The following is a 16,634-nucleotide window of genomic DNA, read 5'->3' on the forward strand; positions in this document are numbered from 1 at the left end:
ATGTCTAGTGGCCGTACATTGGATGTTCATGGGACGTCCACTGGAAGGTCCGTACGTCCACGGCAAACGTCCATCAGACGTCCATTGGAGGTTTTAGTTCTATGTGGGTATAGAATTAGCGTGACATGTACAGTCGTTTTCATTATAGTTGCGACACTTTTTTTGGATGCATTTCTGAACGCGCAACTATAACAAGAGATGAGAACCACTGTAGTTGCGGAGGTTAGCGCGAAATGTCAAACGTTGGTATACAAGGTGTCACAAAGAAAATTTGGGTACCTTGGAGGAAATATAAGATAAGTATACTCGCAAATATTTTTCAAATAGACTTTTTCAAAAAATATTCGCACATTTTCCGTATTTGATCGGTTTTGGTCTAATTGAGCTTTATATATTCGTTATTACAGCAACGATGAGCTGAGATGCTTAGATGTAGTTAAATAAATTATAACTACAATAAATATAAAAAATTAAAATTTTAAATATTTGTTACAGTTATAATTATAATTTATTTAACTACATCTAAGCATCTCAGATCATCGTTGTTGTAACAACGAATTTATAAAGCTCAATTAGTCGATATATATATATTTTTTTTTTTCTAACTTAATACATGTGTTGTTTCTAGGTGAATTAATTTGGCGTCAACAATGTGCGAAATTTAATACCAAATGGACGTAATACAGTTATTGTTATGGAAAAGACCAAACTTGAATATATTAGGCTTATGTGTCAAATGAAAATGACTGGAGCAATTTGTAAGCAGTAAGTAAATTTTCCAAAATTAAGTAGAAATATATTGTTTGTTTTAACTATTTGTTTAATTATGTTTTCACGTTCTACGTTATTTTTATATTTTAAATCTTCCTGACTGCAGGTCTATTCTTGGAAGGATTTTATGATATTATGCTTAAACGACCAATTTTCATATTTAATGAACAAGAACTTGAACTATTGATCGGTGGCTTGCTTACTGTAAATATCTTAAAGGAGGATCTTAAAGCAAATATTGATGTGTATCATAAATACACTGCTACGTCTTTATAGGTACATTTTGATATTTTGTATTAGCTCAAGTTTGAAAGACTTGAATTATACCATCTTTTTTCCACTCACAGATTCAATGGTTCTGGTGCATTGCGAGGTTTTAATCAAGCGGATTGTTCGAAGTTCTTACAATTTATCACTGGTACATCTAAAGTGCCGTTACAATGTTTTGCTGCGTTAGAAGGCATGAACGGCATACAAAAGTTCCAAATTCACAGAGAAGACAAGTTGACAGACAGGCTTTCATTTGCACATATTTGATTAATATATGAAAAAAGAAATTGTTTTAATACCTTGTCATATGTGTGTATAAGTTAAAATTAAATTGATATAAAATTACAAGACTAAAATTGTATTTTTTAATTGCAGTTTTAATCAACTGGATTTGCCAGTGTACGAGACGTTTGATAAACTCTGAACAAATCTACTCAAGGCGACTTACGAATGCACCAAAGAATTTGGATTTGCATAAGCTTACCAGAATTTGCTCCTGTACAATTTCGATTTCCTGCGTTCAATCGATGATATTCTAGAGACCAAACTTATGGTTGGATCTTTACAGCCAGTGATAACATTCCGGACGTGCAATGGCCTATTGCTTGCAAAATTTTTAACGTACTTACAAAAATTGTTATACGCAATGCTATATGTAAAACTATCTTGTGAACGTAGCGAATCACAGTGCTCTAATTGCTATAATATGTATTATTACACTTATACGACTTTATATATACGAAATATATATTTTCATTTTATCATACACATTAACTCTCATGTAATTAATGGACAATAATTTATTCGTTAATATATACGCTAATAAATACGCTGATTTTAAAATGCAGTATATTACATTTCTTTTCATCCTTTTTATTTCTTACAATAAATTAATTAACTATTACAGTTATGTGTATGAATCTTATCTTTAAAAGAAATCGGAGCTACCTTGTGCATCAAAGTGACTTTGGAAGAAGAGAAGCAAGATCCTGCAAACACAAATATTAAATTACATGGTTCCTATTTATGAATCATGTATGATGAATTAATAGGTAGAAAATGATAACCTTTTTTTAAAGATTTATAGATTAAATAGATATTAATAATCTATTTAGTAATAATACTAACATTAATCCATTGATGTGTTATTGAAGTAATTAACGTCTATTTAATTATAAGCTCTATTTTGATAAATTAAAAAAAAATTATAAAATATACATTGAATTATACATGCATTTGAATTTTTTGACAGTTACATTTTTATAAATAAAGAATAAATCTTTAAAAAAAGATTATCATTTTCTACCTATTAATTCATCATACATGATTCATAAATAGGAACCATGTAATTTAATATTTGTGTTTGCAGGATCTTGCTTCTCTTCTTCCAAAGTCACTTTGATGCACAAGGTAGCTCCGATTTCTTTTAAAGATAAGATTCATACACATAACTGTAATAGTTAATTAATTTATTGTAAGAAATAAAAAGGATGAAAAGAAATGTAATATACTGCATTTTAAAATCAGCGTATTTATTAGCGTATATATTAACGAATAAATTATTGTCCATTAATTACATGAGAGTTAATGTGTATGATAAAATGAAAATATATATTTCGTATATATAAAGTCGTATAAGTGTAATAATACATATTATAGCAATTAGAGCACTGTGATTCGCTACGTTCACAAGATAGTTTTACATATAGCATTGCGTATAACAATTTTTGTAAGAACGTTAAAAATTTTGCAAGCAATAGGCCATTGCACGTCCGGAATGTTATCATTGGCTGTAAAGATCCAACCATAAGTTTTGTCTCTAGAATATCATCGATTGAACGCAGGAAATCGAAATTGTATAGGAGCAAATTCTGGTAAGATTATGCAAATCCAAATTCTTTGGTGCATTCGTAAGTCGCCTTGAGTAGATTTGTTCAGAGTTTATCAAACGTCTCGTACACTGGCAAATCCAGTTGATTGAAACTGCAATTAAAAAATACAATTTTAGTCTTGTAATTTTATATCAATTTAATTTTAACTTATATACACATATGACAAGGTATTAAAACAATTTCTTTTTTCATATATTTACCAAATATGTGCAAATAAAAGCCTGTCTGTCAACTTGTCTTCTCTGTGAATTTGGAACTTTTGTATGCCGTTCATGCCTTATAACGCAAAACCTTGTAACGGCACTTTAGATGTACCAGTGATGAATTGTAAGAACTTCGAACAATCCGCTTGATTAAAACCTCGCAATGCAGCAGAACCATTGAATCTGTGAGTGGAAAAAAGATGGTATAATTCAAATCTTTCAAACTTGAGCTAATACAAAATATCAAAATGTACCTATAAAAACGTAGCAGTGTATTTATGATACTCAATATTTGCTTTAAGATCCTCCTTTAAGATATTTACAGTAGGCAAGCCACTGATCAATAGTTCAAGTTCTTGTTCATTAAATATGAAAATTGGTCGTTTAAGCATAATATCATAAAATCCTTCCAAGAATAGACCTGTAGTTAGAAAGATTTAAAATATAAAAATAAAGTAGAATGTGAAAACGTAATTAAACAAATAGTTAAAGCAAACAATATCTTTCTACTTAATTTTGGAAAATTTACTTACTGCTTACAAATTGCTCCAGTCATTTTCATTTGACACATAAGGCTAATATATTCAAGTTTGGTCTTTTCCGTAACAATAACTGTATTACGTCCATTTGGTATTAAATCTCGCACATTGTTGATGCCAAATTAATTCACCTAGAAACAACGCATGTATTAAGTTAGGAAAAAAAAAACAAATATATATATATATATATATATATATAAATATATATATAAAGCTAAAGATTACACTGAAATAATCATTTTTTACCTCCATGGAGAATGTAATATTTTCAATGCTATTGCACAAGCAATGGGTGCAAATATAATTGGAATAAATAAATCACTCGTCATAAGTTCGGTGGTGCAACAAATATTTTATTCTCTATGTGACAGGATCTGGCTTCCCTTCTTCCAAAGACATTTTCGTGAGTAAGGTAACTTTCCCTTCTTCTAATAAACCAGTCTTCATATCATTTTAAGAAATAATGCAATAGATAAATATTATAATAAAATATAAAGAGCCGCATACTTTAAAATAATATTACCTTCAATAGTTCCAGCTTTTCTCAACTGGTGGTCTGTCTGGCCAAGAACTCGCCAATAAATCAAGAATTTGAATATCAAATTCATTCTTCATCACTTTACCATCCATCTGTTTCAAAATGTTGCGTGCTTGTTGCATCAATGGACCAGAATTAAAGTCATACCTATGCAAATAATAAATTGTATATTTATTACAAAATTTTCTTACGTCTTATGTAATTAAACTAAAATCTTATTTACCTTTCTTTCAATATCATCCTTGTGTCTTCTACTTCTTCTAAAAATAAGAAAAAGTTAGCTTTAATTAATAAATAACACATTTTCCGTATCGACTTTGGTCTAATTGAGCTTTATAAATTCGTTGTTACAACAACGATGATCTGAGATGCTTAGATGTAGTTAAATAAATTGTAATTATAACTGTAACAAATATTTAAAATTTTAATTTTTTATATTTATTGTAGTTATAATTTATTTAACTACATCTAAGCATCTCAGCTCATCGTTGCTGTAATGACGAATATATAAAGCTCAATTAGACCAAAGCCGATCCTATACGAAAAATGTGCGAATATTTTTTTATACACTCTTTTGAAAAATATTTGCGAGTATACTTATCTTATATTTCCTCCAAGGTGTCCAAATTTTCTTTGTGACACCTTGTATATCAACATTTGACATTTCGCGCTAACCTCCACAACTGCAGTCGTTCTCATCTCTCGTTATAGTTGCGCGTTCAGAAATGCATCTAAAAAAAAGTGTCGCAACTATAATGAAAGCGACTGTACGTACTTCCTTTTTTACTTTAAGAAAGTACGAGAAACATTTGCAAATGATACAAAGATTTTATGGAATATTATTGATTTCTTGTTTATAATAACAAAATACAAAGAAATTGAGTTAATAATGAAAAATATGTTAAACATAAATTCTATGTTACGTATACAACTTTTGTACGCATAAGAAAGTTTCGTATAAATCAGTTTATTTACATTTTACATTAAAGTATAAATATTAATATTAATATTTATTTTTTATTAAAAACGCTATTTTTTTAATTTAATTGGGCTGCTTATAAAACTAACACAGTTAAAAGGTTTCAAAGATTTTAAAAATTGAACAAATATTAACTGTAATTATAATTAAATGTACATAAAAATATGTTACTCAAAACTCTTAAAAAATGTGCATGTTTAAAGGTGCACGTTAAAGTGATATTTAATGCATTTTCTCAAGTCTTTTTTGTCTTTACTTTGCACTTTTGTTTTGTTTTTCTGTTATTTGTACTGCATTTTGTCTACCAACATAAAATATCAGCGTTTACAATATTTGGATGTAGACACTTATATAATATAAAAGTACATATTGTCTTTTAACAAAAATGAATCGAAAGAGACAAAGAAAAGATATTGTGTATATCTCAAAATGGCAATTGGATAGAAGAATAAAATTAGAATCGAATTTAATTTGTGATAGTTTCTTGAATTCAACATCACATGAAACATCGTACATTAATAATAATGATAAATATACGGAAAATGTACAGAATGTTTCCACAATAGATATTGGCGTTCAAATTGATAACAATATAAAAAATAATTTTCACACTGTGAATGAAAATATTAATGACATGTCTGATGAAATCTCAAATAATGATACAGACAGACAATTTCATTATGATACGTCTGATTCGCAATCATCAACTTCTTCAATATTTAATGTATCCGACAATAGTGGCACAACTATAGATGATAAAAGTACTTTTACAAATGATCTAGCATTGGGGGCTGTCAAATACCAGATCACACATGTTGCTGTAACATCTTTATTACACTTATTAGCAAGTCATTCTTGTTTTTCGAATTTATCATTAGACGCTTTTATCAAGAACGTTTTTACAAAATCAAAGGAATCAAGAAATACGTACAGTTCCGCCAGGAAGCTACCATTATTTTGGAGTGCGACAATCTGTATTGAAGATATTAGCTGCAACAAAAGATGACATTAATTGTGTAAAAATTACAATAAATATTGATGGATTGCCACTGTCCAAGTTATTGCTACAACAATTTTGGCCAATATTAGGTTCGGTCATTCCATTTAATAACATTTTTCTTATTGGACTTTATTACGGACACCAGAAACCAAAAACAGCCAATGTAAATTGAATTCAATGATCATAATATTCCGTGCAGACTTGAAGCATTAATTTGCGACACTCCGGCAAAATCATTCGTTCTGTGTAAAAAGTCACTCTGGATATTCAAGTTGTACCAAATGCAAAACAGAAGGAGATTATATTGAAAATCGATTATGTTTTCCAGAAGTAGATGCACCGCTGCGAACAAACGATGATTTTATTCGAAAGACTGATCAACAATATCACAAGCAAAATGTGACATGTTCTTTGCTAGAAGTACCCTCTTTTAAACCAGTCACAAATGTTCCCTTAGATTATATGCACCTAATATGCTTGGGAATTATGCGCAAATTAATATACTTATGGTTGGAGGGAGACCTTCATTATAGACTGCAATGGAGAGCTCTTGAAACAATTTCTAACAATTTAGTAACACAGTTGAAACAGTGGAATTCCAGTGGAATTCGCAAGAAAGCCACGAAAGCTGGATTGTGTCAAGTTATGGAAGGCTACGGAATTTCGATTGATCTTACTATACAGGGTGTTTCAGACCACCCTTTTCTCTTCGCAGGATTAGGACCAATCAAAAATATGTTCAGACGAAAGTTGTAGGGTTTCAAAAGATCTATTCAATGATCTTATCAGTTTGACCTTGGATGGCGTCGCCAAGGTCAGATCGAAATCACATTAAGTTTTTTAAATGAAACACCCTATTTTTGATTCCAGAATCTAATAGCTGGTGTCAAGACCTTTCCAAAACACAACAAGAAAGTTTATTTTCGTTGACTACTTTCCGAGTTGTGCGGCTTGAAAGTTACACTATCGCCAACACCATGTAAATAACAATATAAAATCACGCGTTACGCAGAAAGCCGTGCAGCCGACACAAAGAAAGTAAACACGCGAGCCGGGCCAACAAAAACAGATCATGAAAAATCGTGAAAGTTAGCTGTCGCGACCGTAGATAGTCACATACATATGTATGTCATAATATTATGTAATTACATTATTACTTTAACGGTAGCACACGAGCAATAACGAGCGCGGCTTTCTGCGTAACGATGTCTAACTCGTGATTTTATACATATTGTTATTTGCATAGGATGTAGTAGAGATGTATTCACCACAACGCTATTGTGACTCAACTCAACACGAGTGACAATAACTCTCTCAAACTTGTCACCTACGTCTTCAATAACCGTCATATCAGTATCAATCGCGCAACAAAAATCCGACCCTCTTTATTAGTCTAGGTTTATTTAGCCATGTCCTATTCCAATGAAGAAGCATATGATATGCTGCTAATTTTAGGTGAGTGTCGAGGTACATTCATTGCAGCGGAAAGATTGTGGCGGGAACGTTATCCTGATCGGACTCCTCACTCGCGAAATGTTTTTTCACGTTTGGCTAAACGAATCAAAATTAAAGGTGTCGTTCAGCCTCAACATAAGGTACACAAATTCGTCGTCCGATTATGGATGAAAGAACAGTGGAAATTCTTGCATCGACAGAATTGAACCCTTATGATTCTTTAAGACGACGAGAACAAGATTCTGGTGTTAGTAAAATCAGTGTTTGGCGCATTCTAAAAAATAACAAATTTCACCCTTACAGAATGTTTGTTCATCAAGCGTTGAATTATAACGATATTAGACAGAGACTTGTATTTTGCAACTTTATAAGACAGCAACCACTTGATTTCCAATTGAAAATTTTATTTTCTGACGAATGTACACTTAAAAGTGATGGATCTGTTAATACTTGGAACTCTCGTTATTGGGCACAAAATAATCCTCACTGGTTGAGAGAAGTAGATCATCAAACCATTTGGAAAGTCAATGTTTGGTGTGGAATTATTGGAAGTCAAATCATAGGTCCTGTTTTCTTTGACGAAAATCTAAACGGTGATAGATATTCCGCCTTGATAATGACAGATCTTCCTGTCTTACTAGAAAATATTCCTCTGCAATTGCGCCTGAACATGTGGTTCCAACAAGATGCATGTCCGTCTCATACATCGAGAGTTGCTCGTGCGGCATTAAATACTATGTTCCCCGACAAGTGGATAGGCAAATACGGTCAATCAATCAATTATCCACCCCGATCACCAGATCTCACCGTCCTTGATTATTATTTCTGGGGAAAGATAAAAAACTTGGTCTATCATGAACGTCCGACTACGAGGGATAATATGATTCGTAGAATAAGTGAAGCAATTCGATCCTTACGTGCCGAGGAAATTCTTCGAGCAACCAATGATTTTCAAAATAGAGTTGATGCTTGCATCGCAGAGAATGGTGCTCACTTTGAACATTTAGTCGCTTAACAAAACATACACTCATTCATTCCCGAACGTGAGAGGCAAGGGGACTCACGTGAATCAAGCACCCCAAACGTGAGAGGCAAGGGGACTCACGTGAATCAAACACCCCAAACGTGAGAGGCAAGGGGACTCACGTGAATCAAGCACCCCAAACGTGAGAGGCAAGGGGACTCACGTGAATCAAGCACCCCAAACGTGAGAGGCAAGGGGACTCACGTGAATCAAGCACCCCAATGGGATGAAATTCTCGTCACGTCCACGTCGTTCATTCTGGATAATGCTAAGCACGGGAAAATGCATACAGTCAATCTGGACATGATTGATCATCAAACATAATCAATCCAGTTAATAAACAAAAGCAGAGTACATAAAACTTTGACTCCCCTTTTCCTCCCCCATACACATACGCATGCACGTATGCACACACCCACACACAAGATTAAATCCGACTAAGTAACCACCACATGGTACATCTTGAGTAATGCTGATGCTGGCGGTAGTGTAACTTCCAAGCCGCACAACTCGGAAAGTATTCAACGAAAATAAACATTCTTATAGTGTTTTCGAAAGGTCTTGACACCAGCTATTAGATTCTGGAATCAAAAATAGGGTGTTCCATTTAAAAAACTTAATGTGATTTTGATCTGACCTTGGCGACGCCATCCAAGGTCAAACTGATAAGATCATTGAATAGATCTTTTGAAACCCTACAACTTTCGTCTGAACATATTTTTGATTGGTCCTAATCCTGCGAAGAGAAAAGGGGTGTACGGGTGATCTGAAACACCCTGTATACTGGTCCATTGGCTTTCAAATCCATATTGAAGAAGAATGTGTATTTCAACTTCCTAACACTGCACGTGATTGTTAGAATTTTGATTTCATCAGATTTAATGGAGCATCTTACGTATGCACAAGAGTTGATTCTTTTTTTCATAAAAACTTTTAAAAAACTGTATGGACTTAAAAATATGTCACACAATGTCCATAGTCTTGTTCATCTCGTTAACGACGTGAAAAAATTTGGACCGATTGACAATTGTAGTGCGTTCAAGTTTGAAAATTATATGCAAATTTTAAAGAAATATATTAGAAAATATGACAAACCTTTGCAGCAAGTTATCCGACGATATATTGAGCAAAACATAAACTGTTCCAATTTATCATTATCAATGAACATTTCTTTACCGCTGGTTAGAAACCGTCCTATTTTCTTGGATTTACATTTTGACGGTCCGCTCGTAGACAACAGCAGCAGTCCGCAATACAAAACTGTTAAATATCACGGAATGACTATTAAAGGTGGATCACTGGCAGATAATTGTTGCGGATTAAAGTGTGGCACCATTGTATCAATACAAAATATTGCATACTGTACGAAGCAAAATATTCCACTTATTATGGACATAATTTGGAAAAAGAAGATTTATATCAAGTTCCTTGTCAATCTTCATTGCTTGGTATTTACATCGTGCACTCACATTCAAATTTACAATCGTGTCCATTACAAGATGTCGTTACCAAATATGTCAAATTATTTTGCGAAAATGATAAATGTGCAGTTTTTCCGTTGATACATACAACTACCTAATTTGTATGTTTATTAACACAGAATGACAGAAAAAACACATTACGCAATCGTAGAATTTATGGACGAAGTTCAGATTGTGCCTAATAATTGGTTAAGTAAAGATCTACAAAATGCCGTCTGGCCGAATTTTACAAATAATAAGACATATTATAAAGCTGTGAAGATGATGATAGATCCGGAACGTACATGGGCCACTCATCCAATCAAAAAGATTTTTGGGACATACTGTAAACAACGTTTTATTTAATGTATTATTTGTGTGCACATTTACTTTATTTATATTGTTATTCCATACAGATATAGTTGGACTTCCGTTTTTGGAGCAAGTGGGGATAGAAGCGTGCAAGTATCGGTGTGCATTATAGAAGACAGAGAGTGAGCGGAGTGAGAGAGTTGGAGAAGTGAGGTGGGCGAGGAGGTAGTGCAAGTGGAATAGAGTGGTGGAGTGAACGGGGTACGAACGGGGTGAGTGATTGAGAGAGAGAGAGAGAAAGAGAGCGAGAGATAATCTGAGTGAGAGTGAGAGGTTAGGAAGAGAGGTAAGCGCTAGGGTGGTGAAGAGAGGTGGGAGGCAGAAGGGGAAGAGAAGAGCGCGAACGCACAGGCGCGGAATAGGAAAGAGTGTAGAGTGGCGCGCGTTGCGCTGCGGCGGAAAGAGAGAGGCGCGTACGCAACAGCAGAGTGTGCGAGGCGATATAGAGAGGAGACTCGGAGCGAAAACGTAGGAAAAGGACAAGAAGGAAAGGTAAAGTGGGAAGATAGAGAAAGAGGAAACAGGGGCAGGGAGGAGCGGAAGGGGAGGAAGAGGGGGAAGGGAACGTACGGGGAGTGTAGGTGTACTGGATTTGTGGAAAAGGAAGAGGGAATTGGAGGAGAAGGGAGGGAAAGAGAAGATAAGTCAAACAGGAAGGGAGGAAGAGCTGGAATTGTTCAGCAAAAGTAAAAAGACGCCGAGATCACCGTGTAAGGAGGGAGAAGGGTTAATGATGATGGGAATGGTAAAGAAATGGATGGAAGAACTCAAGGGAAAATGGGAGAGGATGGAGGAGAGAATGGAGGATAGGATGACAGTATTAATGGTAGAGTTGGAAAATATGAGTAAGAGGGAGGAGGCTTGGGGGGAGGAAAAGGAGAGGATGGAAAAGAGGATAGGAGAGTTGGAGAAAAAATGGGAGAAAGGACAAGGGCAGGAGGGGAGAAGGGAAAAGATAGAGGAGCTAGAGAGAAGATTGAAAAGATTGGAATGCGGAGGAGAGGAAGAGAGAGGAAGAGGAGATACAGGAAGGACGGAGATAGAAGAAAGGGTGAGAAAACTGGAAAGAACAGGGGAAAGGGAAGAAAGATTGAGGAGGAGGAAGAACGTGGTGAAAGGTGTTAAGGGGAGGAGGGAGGCGTGGGGGGGGGAGAATTGGGGAAATATTTAGAGAGATAGGAGCGGAGGTAAAGGTGGAGGAGGTGAGGGAGGTAAGGGCGGGAAGGGGAGATTAAGGTGGCCTGGTGGTGGTCAAGCTAGGATCGGAAGATGACAGGAAGGAAATTATGAGGAAAAAGAGAGGGCTAAAAGGGAGAGATATTTGGATAGGAGATGATCTAACGTGAAGGAAAGGCAGAACAGGTGGAAGTTTAGAGAGATGGTAAGGGCAGAGGAAAGGAAGGGAGCAAAGGTTTGGATAGGAGAGAATAAGGCATTGGTAAATGGGAAATGGTGGTTCTGGGATGAAGAGGAGGAAGGGATAAAAAAAAGGTGGAGAAACAAAGGGATGAAAATAGGAAGGAAAACGCGGGGGAAACAAGAGAGTGGGCTTAGGAAGGAGTGGAAGGGGGATAGGAGAAGGGGAAACAAAGGGATGGCATTGGAGGAGAGATGCAGGAGAGAGAGGGAGAGAGGAGGAGGAGGGTAGGAGTAGAGAGATGAAAGTGAGGTTCTGGAATGTGGCGGGGGTAGGAAACAAGGAAGTGGAGTATTGGAGAGCTATTGCGGAATGGGATATAGTGATTTTATTGGAGACGTGGCTAGAGAAAAGAGGGTGGGAGCGAATAAAAGAGAGGCTGCCCGGGGGGTATAGGTTGGAGGTGCAATTGACAGGGAGAAGGAATAAGAAGGGGAGGGCGATGGGAGGGATGTTGATGGGATAAGGAAAGAGATAGAGGTAATAGGAGTGGAAAACGGAGAGCTAATGGAGGGCCTGATAGTAGGAAAAGTACGAGTGGGAGAGGAGATATAGAGAATAGTGGGGGTTTATAGCAATGGGGACTTAAAGGAAAAGTGGCAGATAATTGAAAATTGGGCAGAAGAAAAGGAGGAGGGGGTGCGATCAATGATAGGAAGAGATTTCAATGCGAGAACCGGGGAAATGGGAGGATGGTGGGAGGGGAGAAATGAGAGAAAAGAGGAAGAGAGGAGAAGATCGAAAGACAAAAAGGTGAATGCGGAGAGAAGATTTTTGGTAAGTAAGTTGGAGGAGATGGGTTGGTATATATTTAATGGTTGCGGGAAGGGGGATGAAGAAGGGGAATGGACATATTCAGGGTGACGAGGGGACTCGGTGCTGGACTATGTGATGGGGGGGAGGAGGTTTGGGATAGGGTGGTGGGAGTAAAGGTGGAGGACAGGGTGGAATCTGATCATTTTCCACTGGTGGTAGGGATTAAGGAAAGGGGGGAGAGGAGGAGGAAAGAGGGGAGGGGGAAGAGGAAATGGAGGTGTACAAAGGAAGGAAAGAAGGAATTTGGGGAGAGAATGGAGGAGGTATGGGAGAAGAAGGGGGACCGAGACAGTATGGACTGGGAGGAATTGAAGGAGGAGGTACAGGGGATACTGAGAGGGGGACAGAAGGAGGAGAGAGGAAAGAAGGGAGGATGGTGGGACTCGGAATGCAAGGAGAGTAAAAGAAGGGTGAGAAAAGAGCTGAGGGAGTGGAGGAGAAAAGGGGGGGGAGAGCGGTATAGAGAAGCGAAAAGAAAGCATAACAAATTGTGTCAGAGGAAAAAAGAGGAAGAAAGAGAGAGGTGGGCAGAAGTAGCAAAAAGGGCGAGATCAGAAGGGCAGGTGTGGGAGATGATAAATAGAGAGAGAAGGAAAAGGAGGGATGTGAATGAGGGGGTGATTGGGATGGAGGATTGGGTGGAGTATTTTAAGGGACTGTTGGGAGGAGTGGAAAAGAGAGTAGTAAGAAGGACAAGAAGAGAAAAGAGAGAGGACGAAAGAAAAGTAGAGGAGCTCTCAAGGGAGAAGATAAGAAGAGCGATAGGAAAGATAAGAGAGGGGAAGGCAGCAGGGGGGAACGAGATTCCGAGCGAGGTGTGGAGGTACGGAGGAGAAAGATTAGAGGAAGCGATATGGAAGATATGCGATAGAGTATGGAAGAGTGAGGAGTGGATCGAGGACTGGAGTGAGGGCATGATAGTCCCGATAAGGAAGAAGGGTGAGAGGGAAAGGGTAGAGGACTATAGGGAGTGACGTTGATGCCATCATTATATAAGGTATATGCAACGATAGTAGCAGATAGGGTGGAGGGGGAGGTGGAAGAGGGAAATAAAGTGCCACAGAATCAAACGGGGTTTAGGAAAGGAATGGGGACAATGGACAATATATATGTGCTGAACTACTTGGTGAACAGGCAGCTTAGCAGGGAGAGAGGCAAATTGGTGGTCTTCTTTGATGACTTGAAAGCCGCATTTGATTCTGTGGACAGAGGGGTGTTGGGAAGGGCGATGAGGGAGAGGGAAATTAGCGAGAGGATCGAATGGAGGTGTGAGGAGATGATGAGGGAGACCAAAAGCAGGGTGAGGGTGGGAGGGGAAGTAAGCGAAGTTTTTTGGACGGGGAGGGGGGTCAAACAAGGGTGCCCGTTAAGTCCAGGGCTATTTAATTTAGTGACGGCAGACTTGGAAGAGAACATGAGGAAGGGATTATGGGGAGGGGTAAGGGGGGGGGGGGGAAGGTGTACACGTTAGCATACGCTGACGACATAGTCCTATTGGCTGAGGATGAGGATGGGATAAGGGCGATGATGGCAAGGTTGGAAAGGTATATGAGGGGAAAGGGACTGGTGGTGAATGGGGAAAAATCAAAAATAATGAGATTCGAAAAGGGAGGGGAAAGAAGGAAGAAGGTAAGGTGGAGATGGGAGGGAAGAGAGGTGGAGGAAATTAGAAGTTACAAGTACCTGGGGTACATATTCCAGAGAAACGGGGGACAGGGGGAGCAAGTGAGGGATAGGGTAAAGAGGGGAATAGCTGCAATGGGACAAGTATGGGGTATAGGAAAGAGAAAGTTTGGGAGAGATTAGGGGAAGCGGGTATGGATGTTTGATACTTTGGTATGGACAGTGATGGCATATGGGGTGGAAGTGTGGGGTTGGAGGGAAAGGGAGCGAGTGGAATAGGTGCAAGAAAAGTATTTAAGATGGCTACTGGGGGTAAGTTGGGGGACGCCAGGATACATGATCAGGGAGGAGCTGCAACGGGAGAAATTGAGAACAAGGGTGGGCAGAAAGGCATGGGGATTTGAAAAGAGGCTGGCGGATGGGAGAGGAAGTGAGCTAGCGAGGAGGCGTTGGGAGGAAATGAGGGGGAGAATAATAAAGGAGGGATAGGTGTCGGGTGGGAGAAGGAGAGGAAAGAATTTTTTAAAGAAAGGGGTGCGGGGATGAAGGAAGTGGAAGAGAGAAGAGAAGAGGGGAGATTTGACTTTAAGGAGAAAGATAGAGAAGAGCAAAGGAGGGAGAGATGGGACAGAATTGCTGGATCGAGGTATAATAGATGGTTTAAGAAAGTGAAAGGAGAAGGGATTCCGGAATATCTAAAGAAAGGATGGGCGGAAAGCAGCAGGGGGGGGAAGGAATGGGTGACGAAATTAGAGAGATTTAGGGAAGGGGGTGGATCGGAGGTAGGGATTGTAGGGGGGGGGGAGAGTGAGTGAGTGAGTGCTGCCTAGAGGGGAGGATGAAAATGTAAATATGTAAATATGTAGATTCGAGTAAGGAGGAATTGTAGAGGCACGATACTGGCGACGAAAACGGAGGTCCCGTGTGTTTATATAAGGAGAGCGATAGGGGAAGATAGGATAGGATTATGATAAGTTTAAGAAGTAGAGATAAGAATAGTGTATAAGATTAGAATTAAGTATAGAGTAAGAAAGATTTGTAACCTAAAAAGGAACGAATAAATCAATTACTACTACTACTACTACTACTATTCTATACAGATATAGTTTAGCAGTACGTTTGTATTTTAAATATTTTGTTGCAGTTCAGTATACAGTAGCAAGAAAAAAATTGAAAGAAGTAGAGTACACGTCCGACCTTAATTCTGGTGCAAAAAAAGAAGAAATGTTAAAAAGATCCAAGAAAGTCAGAGCTGCAAAAAAAATGGACTCGTCATCGAGTTGCAACAATGAATCAGATGACAGTTTTATTTCAGAACTTCCACAAATTCCAACTAAGAAAGTGTCAATTGTATCAAAAAAGAGAAAAGTTGAGAGATTTACACGAAAAGGTAAGAGCATATTTAGAAAGAATTACAATAATACAAAAAAAGTTCATATTTTATTTTACTATATTTATGTGCATTGCAGATGTTCAGGACAATGACAATGACAGCTTTTTAAAACAAATAAATCATCCGATTTCTATCATTCAAAATGAAAATGAAAAATCTGCGACAAAATATTCCAGTAAGATTCATTTTTTATTTTTACAATTTGGATTTGTGTAGCAAAAAAAATAAAAAAACGTACAATATTTGTCAGATCACTCTTGCATTGAACATGCATACAGTCATACGAGGTGTGATCAAAAAGTAAGGTGACTTTTCATTTTTATAAAAAAATATTCATTTATTCATCCAAAATTATGTTATCCCCTTCAAAATAATCCCCCTCTGATACAATGAATTTGTGCCAGCGCTTTTTCCAGTCGTCAAAACATTTCTGAAATGCACTTTGGGTATTGCCTTGAGCTCCTCCAGCGATGCAGCCTTAATCTCCTCAATCGTCGCAAATCTTCGTCCTTTCATAGGCCTTTTCAATTTTGGGAAGAGGAAAAAGTCGCAGGAGACCAAGTCTGGTGAATACGGTGGCTGAGGTATGATGATTGTATTGTTGTTGTTGGCTACACAGTATTGTTTTTGGCTAAAAAAGTACTCACTAGTAACGACGAATTTCGCTGACACACGTGTCATACCCAAAACATCCGTTAAAATTGATTGGCATGAGCCAAACGATATGTTAAGATTATCAGCTATTTCTCTAATCGTGATTCGACGATTTTTCAACACAATTTCTTTCACTTCCTGAACATTTTCGTCGGTTTTTGACGTGCTGGGGCGTCCAGAGCGAGGTTCATCGTTAACATTTTCTCGACCCTCTTGGAATAACTTATA

The 16,634-nt window shown here is 37.4% G+C and overlaps 2 protein-coding genes and 1 pseudogene across 3 annotated transcripts; 2 read left to right on the forward strand and 1 right to left on the reverse strand.

Moving 5' to 3' along the window:
* The first annotated feature begins 652 nt into the window (after positions 1–652).
* LOC113002722 (E3 ubiquitin-protein ligase HUWE1-like) lies at positions 653–2,547 on the forward strand. Of its 2 annotated transcripts, none has more exons than XR_005575762.1 (2): positions 653–765; positions 878–1,013. XR_005575762.1 is itself a non-coding variant. In XM_039454550.1 (2 exons), the coding sequence occupies exons 1-2, from the start codon at positions 695–697 to the stop codon at positions 1,306–1,308; spliced, it is 261 nt and encodes an 86-aa protein (XP_039310484.1). In that variant the 5' UTR covers positions 671–694; the 3' UTR covers positions 1,309–2,547. The 2 variants fall into 2 exon arrangements, 1 of the variants encoding a protein (XP_039310484.1); XM_039454550.1 differs by lacking the exon at positions 878–1,013 and adding an exon at positions 1,119–2,547 and having other exon boundaries at positions 671–765.
* On the reverse strand, positions 1,778–3,692 carry LOC120358761 (annotated as a pseudogene).
* Positions 3,693–10,272: 6,580 nt separating this feature from the next.
* On the forward strand, positions 10,273–16,077 carry LOC120358880. The gene is made up of 2 exons (XM_039454552.1): positions 10,273–10,477; positions 15,504–16,077. Exons 1-2 carry the CDS (start codon positions 10,273–10,275, stop codon positions 15,842–15,844), a joined length of 546 nt encoding a protein of 181 aa, XP_039310486.1. The 3' UTR covers positions 15,845–16,077.
* The last annotated feature ends 557 nt before the right edge of the window (positions 16,078–16,634 follow it).

Source organism: Solenopsis invicta, chromosome 10 (genome assembly GCF_016802725.1).
Source record: "Solenopsis invicta isolate M01_SB chromosome 10, UNIL_Sinv_3.0, whole genome shotgun sequence".
NCBI classification, from domain to species: domain Eukaryota; kingdom Metazoa; phylum Arthropoda; class Insecta; order Hymenoptera; family Formicidae; genus Solenopsis; species Solenopsis invicta.